Source organism: Lichenostomus cassidix, chromosome 4, assembly GCF_008360975.1.
Source record: "Lichenostomus cassidix isolate B80296 chromosome 4, HeHo_3.0, whole genome shotgun sequence".
NCBI lineage: Eukaryota > Metazoa > Chordata > Aves > Passeriformes > Meliphagidae > Lichenostomus > Lichenostomus cassidix.
In genome coordinates this window covers 45520503-45539952 of record NC_139484.1, presented here as the reverse complement: position 1 = coordinate 45539952, position 19450 = coordinate 45520503, and the positions used below count along the sequence as shown (strand labels likewise).

At 39.9% G+C, this 19450-nt stretch overlaps 1 protein-coding gene across 2 annotated transcripts in view; it reads left to right on the top strand.

Annotated features, from left to right (window-relative positions):
- The first annotated feature begins 762 nt into the window (after window positions 1–762).
- Window positions 763–19450, top strand: part of DCUN1D4 (defective in cullin neddylation 1 domain containing 4) — a 42084-nt gene continuing 23396 nt past the window's right edge. The window contains exons 1-5 of one of the 2 annotated variants that reach the window (XM_085058977.1): window positions 763–913; window positions 10535–10605; window positions 11550–11589; window positions 17507–17536; window positions 18839–18953. In XM_085058977.1, the coding sequence (XP_084915103.1) occupies window positions 889–913; window positions 10535–10605; window positions 11550–11589; window positions 17507–17536; window positions 18839–18953 (281 nt within the window). In that variant the 5' untranslated portion in view covers window positions 763–888. The remainder of the gene's footprint in view (window positions 914–10534; window positions 10606–11549; window positions 11590–17506; window positions 17537–18838; window positions 18954–19450) is intronic. The other variant, XM_085058978.1, reaches the window with a different exon arrangement.

Sequence of the window (19450 nt, the reverse complement as noted above, 5' to 3'; positions counted from 1 at the left end):
ACCGAGCAGTGCCAGAGCCGCATTTGTCCCTGGGAGGACACGGCGTGCCGAGCTGGCATGCTGAGCGGCAGTGACCTGCAGGGTGGCTTCCTCCTCCCGCTCAGGGATGGCGAGCTCTGTGTGCGAGGGGGGGAAGGCAGGGTGGCTGGATTTCTAGGATCGGGAACGACACCCAGGGGCACGAGCCGGTGTCATCGTCCCGCCAGGAACAGCTCTTGGCCCCAGGTGTCCCCACCGCCCATCCTGCCGCTGCTGCAACATCGACCTGACACTTGGGTGCGTTCGGCCGGCGCTGGCAGCCTGCCATTTGTTCTCCTTTAGAAGAGGGAGATGGAGAAGTAAGGCAATCTTTGTAGGCAGGCCGGTGATTTGGCCACAGCGCGTGGAGTTCCCGGAGCAGTAGCCAAGTGCCGCAGCCCGCCCCGGGCTCTCCCCTCCCCAGGCGCTTCCCGCCCGCCCGCGGCCCTGAGCGCCGGGGCACCCCTGGAGGCCACGCCCCCTGCACCGCTCATCCAATCGCATCGGCGCGTGGGCGCGGCCCTTGGCCCCCGTAACCAATCAGCGCCGCGGGTGACACAAAGTGGTGCTCTTTGCACGCGCTTTAAACGCCGGGAAAAACTGGCAGCAGCAGAGGCCAATCAGAGCGGAGAGAGGCGTGACCGGCTGAGGGCTTTGCCCAATGGGAGGTCGGGGAGGTGGTGCGGGGCAGTCGGGCGGAGAGTGGCAGGAGCCTCACCCAGTAAGAGGGCGGGACTCACAGCCTCTCCTGGCAGCCCGGGCCAATGGGCGCGGGCGGTGGGCGGGGCAGAGGTGTCCGTGCCCGGGCTCTGGATTGGGAGCGGGGCAGGAGCCGGGCCGGGCCGGCAGCGTGTGCAGCGCCGCACGAAAATGCACTCGGATGCCGCCGCTGTCAGTGAGTAGCGCCGGGACCGGGCCTGCCGCCCGCACCGCCGCCCGGCCGAAAGAACCGCCCGGCTGAAGGGCGGCTGCTCTTGCCCCTGACCCCTGAGGCTCGGCCGAACGCGCCACCGGCACTCCCGATGCAGGGGAAGGGCTCAGGCCCGCGGGTGCGGGACCGGCGCGGAGCGGGGTGCTGTGTGCGTGGCTGGCGGCGGGGGCCCCGCGGGCACAGCGGCAGCCTCGCGGCCCTCGGCGCGCTCCCCCGGGGGGCGGGGGCGGCCCATGTGGGGGCGGGAACGGGCGGGGGCAGCAGCACCGGAGCGGGCCGGGGGCGCTCGGAGGGTGTGACGCAGTTTGCCCGACCTGGCTGGCGAGCGGGTGAGGCTGCGGCCGGCCCTCGTGGCCGGCTGCAAGAGAGCGGGGACTGCCGAGGGGAGGGCGGCGCGGGCTGCGGAGCTGCGTGTGCGGGGGAAGACGGGCGGAGGTGAATTTAGCGGGTTCCGCCGGGCCGGTGTGGGAGAACCGGGCTGCGTGTGCGGGGAACCGGAGCCGCGGCGCATGGTGGGAGGTGGAGTCCCTGCGGCGGCTGCCCCACGCGGCGGGGCGGTGGGAGGCGGATCGGTGAACTACAACTCCCAGCGGGCCATGCGGCGGCGCGGCGCGCTGCCCCCGCCCCGCGGACCCCCGGCCGGAGCCGCCGTCCCCACCCGCCCCACGGAGCACGGGGGCATCGCGCCGCCTGCTCTGGAGCAGCGTAGCGAGGGCTTTGTCTCCGCAATAGAATTTCTGGCTGTGCGTTCGGAGCAGCAGGGACCGCATGCTATAGGCGGTTGCATGGCGCAGGGGGGTCACACACCTGCGTGGCCGTGGGGTTCATGGGGAGGCACCGTCCGCGGAGAGACCAGGCTGTCATCCCGAGCACAAAGCTGGCTTGGCACAGTGACGTCCCTGTGAAATATCCCAGGAACGTGTTCTCACTGTGCAAGGAGTTGCAGCTCTGAGATGCTTGATTACTGTAGAACTTGCTTGCAGGAAAGATAATGAAAATTGAAGTTTTGATTATGCGTTAATGAATGGTGGCCTGACTCTTGGACGAAGTCCTGAAAGCATTTGTGGAAAGAAATGCTGCATAATGCCTGGATTTTTTTGAATCCTTCTGTGTCTCCCAAAATGAGACGTTGGACAGGGGCAGCCTGGTTAAGGCTCTAACTCATAAGCTTATATAATTTCTTTAGTGGTTCTGGTTTATTTTGCCTTTATATTCAGGGATCATTATGTGTTGGTGGTGAAGGCTGCCATTAAAGCAGAAATAACTGCCTCATATTGGAAATGGAAGGGTAATTATTCTAGAAAATGCCTTCTGTTCAATATCTTTTGTCATGTGCCCTGTCCAAAAAAAGATGCAGGTCCTCATTATACATATGTAAGTTACAGTTGCAAATATTCCAGGGCTCCCTCATGTAGAATGTTAAGACTACATAGTGATTCTAATTTTTCTAAAATTTTAACTTATCTGCAGAAAATAGGAGGAGTGCTATTCCTCAGCCTTCAGCTGTTACTGGGTTTTCATTAGAAATGTGCCTTGGAGTGATTGAATATTATATCTCAGGTTTTTTTTTTTTCCTGCTTGTATATGGGCTGGTATATGTGTTATTTTAAATAGATTTTTTTTTTCCTGAATTAACTAACTTCATTATCTGTAGCTTCATAGAGGTTGGGATTTTTCCATTGATCTAAATGCTTGAAGCAAGAAGTGTTCATAGCATAGCTTTACACATACAGAAGCTGGCTTACAATAGTCTCTTGACTAATTGTTTTGAACCTCCTTTTTGATCCTTCTTGTATTCTTACCTGTTCTTATGATATAAACTCTATTAATACATTTTTCACTCAGTCTTAGTTTTACTTTCGGAATACACACCTTTCACATTAAATATAAGGAAATCAACTTGTCTTTTTTCTGTTGAAGATGCTTGCTTTAAAGTTTTTTGTGGCTCCTGTAACTATAATTCGAAATGCCTCCTCAGTACACAACCATGCAATAGGTTGAATTAGGCAGGTAAGCAGTTTGTTCTTTCTGCTTGTCTTTATTCTGTTGTATCAGGGTGAGCTCTTATTTGTGTAATTGCAGCATTTCATTTAAATTTATTTTTGTCTGAGTACTTTTTGTCCTAACTGTAAGTGAATTATTAATCCTATGTTTTCCTTAATTCCTTTCCTCCCCTACTTGCTTTGCAGGTATTGAAAGCAAAGACTTTGGGCTTTTTCAAAGCATTATTTCCTTGTTTTGTTTGTTTCTTCAGGCAGAAGAAGATAACTTGCTTAATTTGTCTGTCTTGTGCTTGCCAAAAAGCATCGCACTGGGAAGTACAGTACATCCTGTGAAAGTGTTCAACTCTTGTATCCAATTTAAATATTAGAGCATTTAATAGTGTGGTTATTTCTTCTACAATAAGCAAGACTGCTAATAGGCTTGAAGCAGAACCCTTAATTTAAATGTGCCAACATTTTTGTCATACTGTCCAATTAAGTTGTTTTATTTAAAATCATGGTCTCGGGTTAAACAGAATTTTTGCTTTTGGTTCATAAAGAGATAGAAACAACTACCAATTTGTTCAGGACTGTGTGTGTATACATATAATACATATACATAAGACTGTGTATATATAGATTGTTGTGTGTGTGTGTGTGTGCATGCATGTATATATATATAGTTAGAACTTCAAGGCTTTAGCTTGTGCTGGGGTACTGGTGTGACACACTTGATGCAGGTATGTGGCTGCATGTACCATGGGACTCGGTCTGCTGCAGCTGCCCGTTACTACCCATTAGCTGTAGATTACTGCTTCCCTTGCTCTGATGGTAAAGTAGTTTGTAGGAGCACTCTCTAATCCACTCAATCAAATGTACCTGGGTTAGCTCTTGCCACTTACTTGTCTAAACTGACAGAGTTGATTTTTTGCCTGAAGTGGGTTAGGGAATGTGACCATGGCCTATGCTGCTGGCAGAGCTGTGGGGTCAGTAAATTTTGGCAGGGAGGAAGAAACAAGCAGCTTAGGCAGTAATGTTTTTGACTGGCATAGCTGTTCCTAGGCTGTTCCAGCTCCATCGTGATGCATACCAGATCTGCATGGTGCTGGATATCCTGGTAGTGTGTGCTCGACAGGGTTGCATTTCTGCTGAATTAGCTAGAGCACAAGCTACAAAGTTTGTATTTGCTTTATGCCCTTTGTAGGATGCCAGATGACACCTGGCATAAAGTTAAGAGTTATGCTTGCAAGCAGGTCTCAGGTCATGGCAGCCAATGATGCAAAACTGGCTCTTGTTTGAATTATTCTGATGGTGGAATAACTGTTAGACTGGATGAACACTTCTCATCAACAGAAGCAGATGTTTTGCACCAGAAACCCACTAAGCGTTAGGTCTTCGCTGTATAGCTCAAAACATCCAGCCAAAACCACCCCTTCCAAAGCAAACCCTAATCCCACCATGAGCCAATTGTGCAGAGTATTTTATCCTGTATGTTAGCATAGGAGAATTAGCCTAGCTCTTATTTGTTCAGTCAATTTAAGGTAAATGGAAATGTACTCAAACTAAAGTAGCAGTTACACAAATTTTGCACTGCCTAAATTGCTCTAAAATTCTTAATGAATTTTAAAGTGTGGTAGCTCTTATTGTAAACAAGCCTTTAGAGTAGGGTATTCAAAAAATCCCTAAGTAGAATAAAGACTTGTTCCTATGGGGGGGAAAAAGGAATATTGCTTTTTCCTAGCTATGTAGCATGAAGTGATCTTAAAATATTTTGTTGCAATAAGTTATTCTGAGTGGTAATACCAAATGTTAAGAGTTGAATATGAATGTTTGCCTTTAAATGATGTGGTTTTTTTAGTGCACGTAGCAATTCCTACCACATTTTTTTGCTTGGGTTTGGATTTTCTGTACAGCTTTTTATTTGCTATCTTAAGTCAGTCTGTGTTTTGCTTCAGAATATTTTAGGCTGTTGTGTTTGGAAATGTACACAAATTTGCAGCTGTGGATTTTGGGTACCATTGGTGTCAGCAGTAGCACTGAGCTTGGTGCAGCTCTCGGTGCACGCAGCAGGAGAAACATGCTGCAGCATTGTGTCTTTAGCTTTAATGGCTAGGTCCTGTTGCTCCTCAGGATAGGTGAGATCATCCCATTTAATTGCACGTCCTTACTTTCCAAGCTGGAATTCACTTCTATTTTCCCTAGTTAACTGAATCATGCCCTTTATTCGACCACACCAAATCAAGGGAGATCCTACTTTTCAAGCTTGGTCTCTTCCTCCCTTGATCTAAGTCTTGCTCTCACATGACAGACTGGGAGAAAGGTCTTTTCTGCAGGCTGGCTCTGCTATAGGGTGTCACTGCCTGCAGGGATACAGCTACAGACATATTGGAAATAGACTCTTAATCCTGTCTTTGACAGAAATGCAGAGTCAGCTCCTAGCTTCTCTGTACTGCAGTTCGGGATTCTCAGTCATCAGGTGTGTTGTGATGTTTTTGTATAAGTAAGGCAGATGCACATTTTTCTTTTGCCTGCTGTATTTAGTAACAAATATAGAAATTCTGCTTCCTGAATGTAAGTGTTGATGGCTGTCACCAAATGTAGGTTTCAAATCTGAACTTCTAAGTTCATTAATCAGTTCATCATTCATCAATATAAATTGTATTGCTGTTAGAATTATTCTGTAACTAGACTGCAGAACAAAATAGTGTCTTTCGTAGAAGATCAAATTATTCTTTTTTGGAGAAGTAAAGTTTATCTAAAGCTAACTTAGGCAACAGAACTTTGAACTATTACTGCTAGTACTACTGCAAGTTTTTTTTCTAGTTCAATTATTTGAAACCAAGGAAAGCAATTAAATAAAAGCCTAAGCATTCTATTTTCATTTTTAGGGATGAGTTTGCTTGCTGTGTGTTTTCTGTCTGATTTTTTTCTGAGAAGTTTACAGGTATATCTTAGCAGTAATAAGAATTAGTACTATGTTATTACTACAGCTATTTCTATATTTAAATTTTAATATTGTATCTGTAGGATTTATATTGGCATACCTATCAAGGATAACTGTTTATAGACCTACTGTTCAAGTGAGATTTTGTATAGATTTTCTATTTGCCTAAAAAAGTTAGAAGCTTTTAAAGGAAACTTGAAGGCAGCTGCTGATCTTGTTTACTACTATTGTTAATTTTTTACTAAGTTTTTAGTAGACTGTACTGCACCCTATAGCTGTGTTTTATCCAAGCTTTAAAGTGATAAGTTTGATAGCAGGAACGAAGTTAAAAGTTTTGTTCAGGCAGGTACTTTTTTTTAAATTCATTTGTGATTTCATTTAAATAGTTTGGCAACACATTGCTCCTTCTGATAAAAAACTGGAACTTGATCTTTGAAGTTTTTTCATTTCAGATAGGAAAGTAGAGTGTTTGAGTTCAGTTTACCTGTATACTTTGCTTATATTTAAGATACATTGAGTTTTTTGTTTTCTTTATTGTATTTCGTGTGTGTTAATGAGAGAGGGTATAGAATGTTTTTTCTCTAGTTTGTTATGGAAGCAAGCCCAGCTAGCTGTTGTTTCTTTCACCTCCCTGTAACTCTTAGTACCATAGCTTAAACTTAAATCTATAATATTTTAAAAGTTACTTTAAACAATTTTCTTTTAAATTGTATATGATTGGGACTAGTTGAATAATGCAAGCTCTAACACTTAATGTTAAGTGTTAGTGATAAACTGCAAACAAGGTTTAAGATCCGTGAAACTAGGTTGGTTCTGGCGTTTCTTTCCTTTCTGGGTTCTGGATTTGCAATTATTTTACTCAGACTTTTTTTCTTGCCATTACATTGTGAATTACTGCAGAGTATTTAGATACCATTTGGAATTTTCATTGCTTCAGCCCTCATTGAAGATCAGCGAAGTTCTGCATGAAAAGCAATTTAATCAACAAAATATACGTATGCCTGTTTGACATATACCTCTTAAAGTCATAGCAAACATTCCAGCGCATCATCTTCCAATATTTACAAAGCAAGCAGGTTTTCTTCTTCTGATACAAGGTCAATTAATCGTGTGGTACATCAGAATCTTAGAATGGCTTGAATTGAAAGGGACCTGAAAGATAATCTAGTTCCAATTCCCCTGCCATGGGCACAGACTCCTTCCCCAAGACCAAGTTGCTCAGAGCCCCATCCAGCCTTACACTTCGGGCTTGGGGCATCCACAGCTTCTTTGGGCAACCTGTGCCAAGGTCTCACCACCCTCACAGTAAAGGATTTCTTCCTAATATCTAATCTAAACCTATTCTCAGTTTGAAGCCATTCCCCCTAGTCCTGTCACTACATGTTTTTCTGGAAAGGCCCTCTCCAGCTTTCTTGTAAGCCCCCTTAAAATACTATAAGTGCATTAAAAGTGATGTAAGATATTTGTGGAGTCTTCTGTTCTCCACACTGAACAACCTTAGCTCTCAGCCTTTCTTCATAGGAGAGGTGTTCCATTTCTCCAGTTGTCTTTGTGGCCTTGCTCCAACAGGTCCATGTCCTTTCTGTGCCGAGGACCCCAGAATTGGGTGCAGTTTCTGTAGGAAAAAAAAAATATTTCAGACTAATTCATGTGCTTTGAAACTCTTGTATTCTGGTGAAAAATAGGTTCACACATGATGGCATTTTTCATGTAAAGCTCATACAACCAGCTGTTGAGTGTGTAGCTTCATGTGATGTATTGCTGCTCTCATAGTGGGGTTTGGATGGACACTTTGCTGCTGCCACAAGAGACTGTTCTGCTTCCACTTCAGAAGAACTTTCCTGTTTCTTGCTCTGACCTAGGTGGTGTTGCTGCTCCTTGGTCATCTTATTCAGAGCACTGGGCTGGCAGGGTTTATTTATTTTGTGGATAAGATTCCTAGCATGGTGGGCTGACCAAGGGCGTCAGGCAGGCACAACTTGGAGGCTGCATAAGTCTGTGTGGAAGTTTGGGAGGTGGAGGAGAGAGAGTGTGTTCCTGAAGAATACAGTTGCAGCCCGCTGCACGGTCACTTGCTTGACATGTTGACCATTGTTGATCATCGTTTCTTGCTAATTTCTCAGATTGTGTTATTTGAGCATGGGAGATGTTATTTTTTTGGATTTTTTTTCCTAAAAACCATTTTTTTTCAAAATAAGCTTTTTCACAGTGGCATTGGATACTTTGTGTATCTTTCCTGAAATACAGATAACGAAAATACTGACCAGTTCAGAGGATAACCTGAGCTGTAATTGAACTTCCCTATTTTAAAGGGTGCTGCTTGCATTTGCTTTTATAACTGTAAAAGAAACCTGTTCAGTTTTAGATAATATCCCTACACTTTGCAATATTTCCCTGTAAAAGAATGAAAACTTTGGATTCTGGTCCTCCATATCCATATGGTGTATGGTGTGGTGCTTCTTGTATAAGAACTGGAAAATATATTTGTATAACCCTGCTAAGTCCGTCATAATTATGTAACCTATTTCTGAAGCAGCAGCTTAAAATTGTGCAGGTATTTCCAATGGACATGTAGAACATACTGCCATGAATTGTGTGTTTTGAAATGCCTAGGAATGTTTTGTTTCAAAGGTTATACCTAATATATATAATCCTAATTTTAGAATATTTTCCCAACCATTTTAAAGAGTGCTGTCTAAAATTAATATTAGATTAGAATAAATAAAATATTTGCTTAGTGTTCTCAGGTTGTTCCCTCCAGATGTATCAGGTTTCTCTAACAACTCATGTTCTCTGTAGATTTTAGGCTAAGCATTAAGGGAAACTGTAAAATTCATATTCCATAAAGCTTTGTCTGATCTGCCAGTTAACAAAACAAATCTTGTCTTTTAATCTTGCTCTCCTCAAAATGGCTTCTGTGTTCCCTGTTCTCCTCGTCCCTGTTTGTCCCCCTCTCCTTTTGTTTTTTTCTCATTGCTTTGTGTTGAATTGAGGGTTAAATAAGAAACTCAGGGTTATTTTCTTTTTGCAGAATGGTTCTGCTTAGTGTTGTTTGACTAGCAAAAATGGAACTTTATTGAGCACTTAATGCAGGAAAAATTCTAGCACCCTGTTCAAGGTTCAAGACCTTCCTGTTGTAGCTTGGTAAGAAGATCTGGATTGTCTTTGACTTCATATAGCTAAAGTTGGAAATTCCATCTCTGGTACTTCTGACTTAGAGCAATTGTATTGCTGTGGTGGTGGACTGGGGACAACACATTAAGAAATAGGTAGCAATTAATTAAATGATACTCTAGCTAACATAATGAATGAAATGTATGATTCCTAAAAGTGTCTTTTGATTTTTTTTTTAAAATTTTTTTTAATTCATTGTGGCAAGCAAATTCCATTGTGATGTGTGTAACAAGTACACTTACAGCAGGCAGTTTCTTCAGTTCCACTTGTAAACTTCATAGCAGTGTGGTTCACTGACTTGGCAGTTGGTTGTTTAATGATGACTCTACTTTATCTGGGTCATCTTAAATTTATCTTGAGAGCATTCCTTTGAAATGCTCTGGATGGAAGTAAGGGAATTATGTTTTTGACCTTACTTGCATCTGGCATCAGCTGCTGGGAAAAGCCAAATTAAGTGTCTCATATTAAAAATGCTTTAGAGCATTAGCTGGGTGGTGATACTAGGCACATGCAGAAGCTTTCCACATCCAGAAGTTGTTTGCTTGAAATACTTTGTTTGTCATTGCTCTGGAGTGTTTTGGCACATGAGTTCTAGTGGGGTAGCTAATTTATTTTTAGTTTAAACAGAAATACTCTATAGTAGTTGGCTGTCTTCAATCCCCTTTGGCTGGTTTGTGTTCAGCTTCTGAGATTTTTCTTGGTTTCCCTGCTGTTTGGCTGGATCTCAGCTGTAAATTACTTATTTTCCAGTTTTGTCCTTGACACATTCCTAGCAAAAATAGAGAATTCAAAAGAATAGACAAAAATGAGTTTGTTGCTTTTTAGCAACTGAAGCAAACTGAAGTGTTTTATATTTGGAGCATGGAAGCAAAGTTAACATCTATGCTATGGCTTCTTCCAAGAGGTGTCAGAATATTTTATTATTAGTTTGATTCCTTCTCATCTTAGCAGCTGCTGTGTTTGTGACCTTTGGTTTGTTATTAAAAAACCATGTTTCAACTGTGCAAGTGTATTCGAGTCACTTAGTTTTGCAAGGAAATTAGTAAAAAGGCAAGCACACGTGTATTAATGAAATGAGCTTTTTTAAAAAACAGGATTTTTGTAATGATTTTAGAATGTTGCATGGTACTTAACTTGATTTTGGAATAGATGGAACAGAAGGACTAGGTAACGTGGAAGTTATAATGATTCCAAATATAAAAGAGAAGACAGGTGTAAATTTTTATTTTTTTTTTTAAATTCAGCTATAGTTAGCTATAGTCTTGTTCTGCTGAGGGTCATCTGTGCCTTATGAAAAATGAATATGTAGGATATCTTTCTGCAGATTTAAATTACTCTATTCGGTGTTGAAAATGTCAGTGCTGAAAAAGTGTTGCAATGACTTTCGTAGTTCTGTGATGATTTTATTCAATGGTCAGAACATAAAATGATCTTGACTGCTACATCTGGAAACCAGAAGTTTAAAACTTTTTTTTTCCCCTCTAGATTTTCAACTGAATTCTCATCTATCAACACTGGCAAATATTCACAAGATTTACCACACCCTCAATAGGCTGGTAATGACTTGCCATTTTCTCTTAGCAGAATAGCTAGGGCTTTGGTCCAGAATATTTAAAGATTGAAATCATTAAGTGATTACACTTCTAAAAATTATAACTGCTTTGTTACACGAAAGGCTGTTGAGTTTGAATTTAAGAGATAAGCAGTATTAATAAAAAGTGAAAGATTATACTCCAGAGGTCAGAGTGGAGTTTGAGCTTTGTTTGATCATTGGATTTAGATGCTGCCTCCATGCAAGGAGCTTTCTTAGATACATAAAATGATGGCAGTCATCAATTTTCCAGTTTCATACAGTTCTTGTGGAAAACATATTGAATGAACAAGCTGTCCTCTTACACCCATGCAAAAAGTGAAACAAGGGTTTTTTTGGAAGACTCTTCTTGCTTATTTGCTGTGTATTTACATTTGTTTTATTGCAACTGTAGCTGGAAGTGGCAATATGGCTTCTGTGTGTACAGTTCAAATTCAGTGGAAAAGACCCTGTCTGCAGAAGGGGTTAACTTGTTTCCAAGATTTCAGTTGGTTTTAGTCAGTTTTCTTTAGAACACATATATGTGTTTCTGCTTAAGCAAGGCCATTCCTGTGCTAAACAGTAAATTCAGTCTTTCTAATGCCGCATTTATGGGTGGAATTGTTCAATACAATGATGCCAGTTCCCCATCTAATGGGTAGTTATTTCTACTCTTGAAATAATTTGATAAGTTTTTGATCAAAAAAAGCTCAAAAATATTTTTCAAATTCAATTTACTTGAACTTTTTAAATGAATTTGCAAGGGTAACTTTTTAGGTAAATATGAGCTGAAAACACTAAGACTACAATCTTAGGTAGATGATCCTTAAGTAATTAAGATGAATATTAATATCAAGTAAAAGCTAAAAAGAGTACATAAGAATGAAGATCACCATCTTGCTTAACTATATCATTCCTGTTCTCTTGCAGAATCTGACAGAGGACGTTGGTCAAGACGATCACCAGACAGGTATTTAATAGGGATGGAGTAAAAATAGATTGAAATAATTCAAACACACTTTATTAAAGAAGTCTCTCTAACATAACTGAAAATGACATTTTAGAAGGCTAAAGGAGTTTTAAGAAACAAGTACCAGGGTTTCTTAGTTGTCTTCAAAATAGATGTTTGTGTTTTTATTTTATCCAGTTATGAAGGACTTGAGCAGGTTTCAGCAGTATCTGTAATTTTACTATTTCTTAGTTTAGAAGTCTTAATGAAAAATTTCTCTCACTCCTGGGACTCAACCCATTGGGCCACAAAATATCCATGTTCTTACAGTGTTTTCACTCTTGAAAGAGTATTAGTGAGAACAGAGCAGAAGCAGGTCCTCTTCTGGCTGTTGTGCCTGTGACCGAGTTTAAATGCTGTGCTCCAAACAACCAGCTTTTTTATTGAGTGGTTTTGATGCAGGTTATCCTGTTCCTTGTGCAGATTTTCAGACAGTGTCTGAGGACTATTTATTATCTCATATCTGTATTTTGTTCAATGAAATGTCATCATTTTTCAAGGCCTTCATCTCAGGTGCCTGGTAGCAACTTCCTGTCATTCTTGATTTGTCAGCATTTGGGCTTTGTGACTTGATGTTTTGCAAGAGTTAACTCCTTTTGCACTTTTTACTTGTGAGCTGGCACTTCTCTTGATTTCTTTTTCTTCCTTCCTTTCTGTGTTTCAGGCATGATACCTGAGGAGGGAGGGAAATAACTTACTGGCTTCAAACCCTGATCACTCACTCAGGAGCACTGTTCTTTAAAACTGACCATATCTGTCCTACCATCTGACTCAAAGCTTTTCCACAGTCCTGAGGTGATGGCTATATTTGCTGATGTTACCTTGAGCATTTAAGAAAGTGGAGAAAGCTGTCAGCTCCTTCTGGAGATTTGTGGCACACACTTAGAAATCTAGCACACTATTAGCCTAGAGCAATGAGAAGAGATGCACGGGACAGGATGCATTGCTTGGGATCAGACAGAGCTCATTTAGGTATTACATACCCTCCTCTGTACAGGGGCAGGTGACTTAGTATTTGAACTCTTACCCTAGCCACAGAAGGCTTCTCTGAAATACTTTCCTTCAGTGTGGTTAGTGATTGTTGAAATTAGCTGGTCATGTAAATGAAAAGCTTCTGCAAAAGAGGTTGTGGCAGGTAGTTCAAGACAAAGATTTTAATGTTCATATTTTAGAACTGTTGTCGTCTCCCATCTCATGATGGAGGCTTGGAATTTTCTCCTATGTAATCCAGGTGCTCTAAACTAAATAGCTAAATAGTGATTTAATGGATGAAAATGTGTTCTATAATTTTTGTTTACTTTTGATCACCAAGATCTGTTGTGAAACACTGAGGTAATCCCCTTCTGTCACTAATCAATAAGTGCTAATGTACTTGAGGTATTTGGAATTTGTCTTATCTCTTGCCTAGCACTTCTGTCACAAAGTATAAGAAATTTAGCCTTGGCACTCTTATTACCTCTATTAGAAGGTGCTTGAGCATGTTACTGGCTTTGGTGAACAGTTTTATACTGACACTGATGGTATCCTATTGTCTGTGTTGTGTTGTTTGAATTAAGCCCTTTCAAAAGTTTAAACATGCCTGTTGAATGAGTTGGGGCACAAAATCCCACTAAACAGTGTAATTTTTTGCAATAGTTGTAAAAGAACTTTTCAAACCAGAAAGAAATACGAAATGACAACCAAAAGTAGAGGTTGATAATGCCAGGTTCTCACCTCATCTTCAGATTTTATTTCCAGTATTTCTTATGCTTCTGTCCTATTTTATGTCTCCTTGTAGGAAGAGCCCAAATGTTTGCATAGGTTCCAGGCATGTTCACTTGAAATGTATGCTTGATTTGACTCATATGAGCTCAAATACACATGCAGGGAGCTTTCTGGTCATTGTGAATGTGATACAGTGAGGTCTCCTGTTTGTGTTTTGTATGGGACTTGACACTTCTGAAACATTTTACTTGGACAGACTTACATGAATCTATAAAGAATTACTTTTGCAAATTGTTTGACTCCAATGTGCCTAAACTTTTGGGACTTCTGTTTCCCAGTAAGAAGTTGTCAAGACCTATTAATTTTGTTACGCAGTTTATAGAACTGCATAGGTGCTGTGAGTTTGAGGTTCTGTGTCTAGAACTCAGTTAAAAATCAGATTAAGAACTGTTTCAAAAGGTTTGAGTGTTGCCAAACCCATATAAAGGCTTTTTTATAGTTCTGAGATAATTTTAACACTAAATCTTCTGGCCCAGGCCTTATTCGTAGAGATTGTTGTTCATTTTTTGACATAATTATCGTGATTATTGTTATTACATTGTGGACCTTGCTTTTAGGATGACTTAATAAATGCATATCTAAATTTGGCTGAGATTTCTAAAAGCTATTTTTAAAAGTCTTAGTTTTAGGGTAATATTTATTAATAATTATATTAACTTTTCAATGCATATTACACTTGCTTCAAAGCAGTTGTTTCTAAGCTAACAATAAATGTATTTAGACATCTAAACTATTTGAAGCAAATTATATATTTTCTAAGTATTAGCCAGATTTCCTTTCTGAAACAAGGCCTTAAAACATCAAGGAACTACAGGGAAGTGGAATTCCTTCAGTGATTTGAGAGAGAAGATGGATCTTGTTTCAAAATTCAGCTACAATGATTGCAGTCTCATGTGCTATCATTCTGTATGCATATCTGTCTGAAAAATAAGTTAGACTTCAAACGTATCATGGGCCTTTGCCTTTTCACCTGTTTGTACGTGTTAAGAACAGCAGGCATTCAGATTTTGTAAACAATTTTTTTTCTTTTAGTATGTGTATGCATTAACTTCGAAAACTCACATTTGAAGTAATGGTTGTTTTTATGTCATAACTACAAATCTAGCAGCTTGTTAATAGCTTAAAGTCATGATTTGGTAATTCAATTGCAACTTACTTATCCACACTAAAAAGTCTTTAAAAGTATGCTTCCTGTTGTCACCTGGCTTGTTTACAAAAGTGAGGTAATATCTTCAATAAAAACAAGACTTCATTGCTCTTTCTTGAAGCCTTGGAGGGGGAGAAACTGCTTTTGCCTCTGCTGGCTTTTTTTATTTTGTTATATGAGAGAAGAAACTCCACTTGAGTCCAAAGCCATTCTGTAGTGTGGAATTCAAGACAGATATGATGATTTTTCCTTTTACAACAGGATTGCAAGTTGTTTAATGTTTTGATGAGTATCTTAGTTTTCTCATCTTGTGTCTGAAAATTGATGATTGTTAACTGTGCTTGTGGTGGTCTTGTTGCATTACTGAGTGAGCAGCTATATCTTCCCAATTGCTTCAGCATTCACAGTTTCTAATTATTTTTCCTTCGAAGCATCCTTCTACTGAAGCATCAGAAGAACAGGATTACTCACAGGCTTTATCTAGAGAGAAGGTGAAAATTATATGCCTGTAAATCGTTTAAGCAGGGACACAGCTTGTAGAGTTCTTCTTTATTGACTTTTTTTTTGTTTGTTTATTCTGGTTTTGTTGCTGTTCTAGGACTGTCCCTCCCTTGTGGGTTTTATTTTGTATTTTGTTTTAAATTTCCTAGGGTGAATTTTAGCTCTTGAGTTGATACTTCTCTTAGGAACCTTTGTGTCCTGCAAATTTGGAAGTACTGAATAGGATGTTTGGCAAACAACATTTAAACTCGGCAGGCTTTTGGCTGGTGGTGGCCTATTCAGCAGCCATTTGGAGGCACAACCTTGCAAATGCTGCTTCAAGTTTTAGAAATACCAGTGAGAACTAGGAGGGTTCTGCCAGTCTTGAGTTGAGACCCAGGAGTGAGAAACTTTGAAGATAATCACATCAGCGAAGCTGCACTTGGTAAGTAAAATTCTGTCAAACTTTGCATGTAGTCAGAGGTAGCTTCATGTTTGTTTGCAGATGGTCAGACCTTTGGGAAGCGAAATCAGTTGTGCAGTACTAGACCTAGAAATTACAATTAGAATTAGAAAGCTCTATGTAGGAAAGGTTAGTATTGCTATTACTTAGTGACCCATACTGTAAATTAAGAAATTGCGAGAATTCAAACTAAAAAAACCCAAACTGATAATTTTTAGCTTTATATGAAAATAAAAGATAGAAATATTCTGCTGGTTTAACTTTTGGGAGTTTGACAGAGAAATTATAACTGCCCTTCAAATTTAATACACCAGTTTTAGTAACAAAAGGAAATACTTCGAAAGTAAAATTCTTACACTGTGTTTTTTTAGTAGTTTAGAGACTATTCAACAGCTAAAGCCTAGTTAAGACATGGTCCATACCTCAGTTACTAAGATGTTAAATCTCTGAAAGCATGTACAATATGTTTGTCCACCTGGTGTCTGCGTGCAATCAGTGCATGAGGGCAGTGTATGTGTGCATTTAATAGCCACCTACCAATTTCTGAGCTGTCTTTCCTTCCTTTTTCTGTCAGTTTAAGAGCTGCAACTAGATACATTCAAACCAAGAAAGGTTTTTCATAGGAGTCATTGGAGAAATTGGGTTGTAGTGAATTCTGTTATCAGTTTAAGCCTTTAAAACAAGTTGACCAATCTTCTTAAAAATATCTTATAATTGAAGGAGGCAAAGAGTCCAAGCAGGAATTCTTCAGTTAAATTCTTTGGTTTGTATGGGGTTGCAGGTCTGACAAAATAATTTCTCTGTTCTATAACTGTTTCATTTTACTTTTATTTATTCTATTTTTATATTTTGCTGTGCTTCTCTTTTCACAGAGGCCTTGCATATTTCTTTTCACAATCAGTGACTAGTAAACTGCACAAACTTGGGGGGTGGTGGTGTTTTTCCTTGCATTTTACCAGCATCCAGTGCCTGTGGCCATCACAAATGGATTTTTATTTTTTTTAAAGAAAAGCACTTAAAAAACAATCCATTTGCACTCAAAGGAATGAGATAGCTATAGGTTGTATTCTAATACGTACATATTTTCCAAAATAAGGTGTTCGCTGTCATGTCTTTCCATTTATTAAGTTCAGTGTGTGTCTTAAGTGTGTTGACTCTTTCTAGCCATCTGTTAAGTTCTGCTGTCATCTTAAGTGTTTTTAATCTGTGTAGGCTTTCACAAAATACTTACGGGCAGAGTCTTTAGAAATTTGATCTAAAAAGTGGTGAAGTATCACAGGTTCAATAACTTAGTAAAATAAAGTTTTTCTGTATCATTAATATGCATGCATAATCAGATGGAAAAAATGACATTCAGCAGGTCAGGTTCCTTAGTTTGTTTAATTTGTAGTAAAATGCATTGGGTGTACTGTGAGTTTTTTATGGTCTCTGGCTTATCTGTTTCAAATATATCTGCTACTGGTGAGAAGAAAATAAAAATTGTTGTTAATTTCCTTTTGTAATGTAATCTAGACAGTGCTTCTAGAAGTATGTTCTAACACAGCCATTTTGATTTTTTCATGTGGTAGTAGTTTATGGAGTAAAATACTTGCAAGTTTTTTTGATGACTAGTTAAATTGTAATTTGAAATTATAATGCTCTTAATTCTCTTTCAAAAAGATAGTGTATGGCCATACTTTCTTGGGAGAATGCTGGGGAGGGAACTTTAGGGTTAAAAAAAAAGGAATATATAGGAAGAATTTTTGAATTGAAGAGTATTTCTTGAATTGGAGAGATTAATTTTCTTCTCAATAGAAATGAATATGAAGATAAGACCAAAGAAGGCATACTTAGTGCAAAAGCTTTATTAGTTGAAACCAGATTAGTTCATCTTGATGTAAAAATTGGTTTGAACATCTCACATAATACTAGAAAAATCTGTTATTTTCTTGTGCGTGAGAGTTTCCGTGCATGTTTGAAATAACGTATGTGTAGCAAAGCCTTTGAGGCTGTAAGGTTCCTTACATGTGTTTCTCCTATAACAGGAGAGAGCCTTTCAAAGATTCGAAGAATAGGTAAGCAAAAGATTGCTGTTAGTATTTGTTGGGAATTGGGCCTCTGATTTCAGTCTGTTCCCTTGGTGTCAAAAAGTAGTCAAAATTTTATTGCTTGCTTCTGTGCTGTGATGTAAGATAAAAGATTTTGTGGGCATCACTAAACTTGGATGCTATTGTAGCAAAAAGAAGGTAGCTTAGGAATGCTGGAGTTCCTAATATTTTCTTGCAAATTTCTTTGCCATCGCTTTGTGTCTGGATTTTCATACCTCACTTCTCTCTTACTTTTCTTTTAAAATTCTTTGTGTAACACTCTAGAGCTTTGATAGCTCTTTGAGCTGCTCTTACACACATCTTTCCCAGGTGTCATTGTGGTCTTCAGCATAAGAAAGTAGGACAAAATTTTGCCTGGAGTGTTAGCCTACTGTTTTCATGAGACAGCAAAAGCAACTTAATGACTTGCTGTGGTCAAAAGGGCTGGCCCTGTGCTCTTTCTTGTGCTAATGTACAGAAAGTTGTTGTTCTTTTTTTCTTTGGTTAATTATCTACAGGTTTGGTGAGCTGGATTGGCACACTGAAGAGTAACCAGAGACATAGGGAGTATAGAGCTGAGAGAAGGGGATGGAAAGACTGGCACTTGATCAGCATCAGTGTCTTGAATTGGCAGTTTCCTACTTGGGGACCCTCATTCTTTGAGAGCTATTCAGTCCAAATAATATAGCCAGCCACTTTTTTTTTCCCTGGTGGTTGCTGAATGTCTCTTCCTGTCCCTGCAAAACAAACAAACAAAAAAAAACCTCAAAAAACCACACTGAAAAAAACCCTCTCCCCAAAGAACAAACAAAACCTTTCCTACCTCTTGCTCTCTGTATCACAAAAAACTTGGGGCTTGAAAAGAAAGGTTTCTGTTTTTTAGAGGTAGGTGCTCTATTTTTTGAGTCACAGCTGTATTTCAAAAAGCAATGATCAACTCTTAGAAGTTCTGATTTGAATAAATGACTAAAAATAACAATGACTTTTTGAGGACTTCAGTACTTCGTCAGGATAGTTTGAGCTCTTGACTGCTGTTAGACTGAAGTAATACTAGTGCTACTGTACATTTTCGTATAGTACTTTTGACCTTAATGGAAATCTGGTCATAGAATACCATGTAAAAGTGAGATGGATTTTGCTGTTGAAAGGAGACCATTTCTTTTGTAATTTTTAAATCCACTAACTTCCTACCCTTCTCTTCCCCTTGTAATATGCCTATTAGTGGACACAGTTTAACTGGTCTGCAACAGTTTCATTTCTTTGTACTGGTGTTTTTAATTCCCTCTGTAGGAAGTCTTCGGTCTTGCAGTTCATCAGACTGCTTTAGTAAAGTGATGCCTCCAAGGAAAAAGAGGAGACCTGCAGCAGGAGATGATTTATCTGCTAAGAAAAGTAGACATGATGGGTATGTCATCTTACCATGAGCTAAGACTGATGGAATATCTAAAGTTGAATAGCTGATGTATCATGTGTTTAAATACGAATGGAAATTACATTGAAATTTGCTTGGTTTCTCAATGTGGAACCATAGCTGGTGGTTGAACTGTGGGATATTGGTAAGTGTATGTAGGTTCAGTTTTCATCTCACCTTTCTCTAGTTGTACAAGAAGCATATAGGGAACTTCTCCTTGCTCTAGTTGCCAGCTGTCAAAATACATACTTTTTTGTTTAGAAACTTCTGAGAGATACAGTAATCTTCCCATATACATGCATAACATCTGGATTGGGCATTATCAATCTCCAGCCTGTCAGAAAAAGCAAATGTAGTTACAGTCCACTCAGCTCTCCTTGAAATGGTGCTAGTCTCTCCCTGTAAGGTTGTGATTTGGTAGTGATGCTGTAAGGGGAAATTGCTCAGGTGAGGTGATAGCCAGTGGTTCGGTGGTTGCTGAGGTGGGGCTG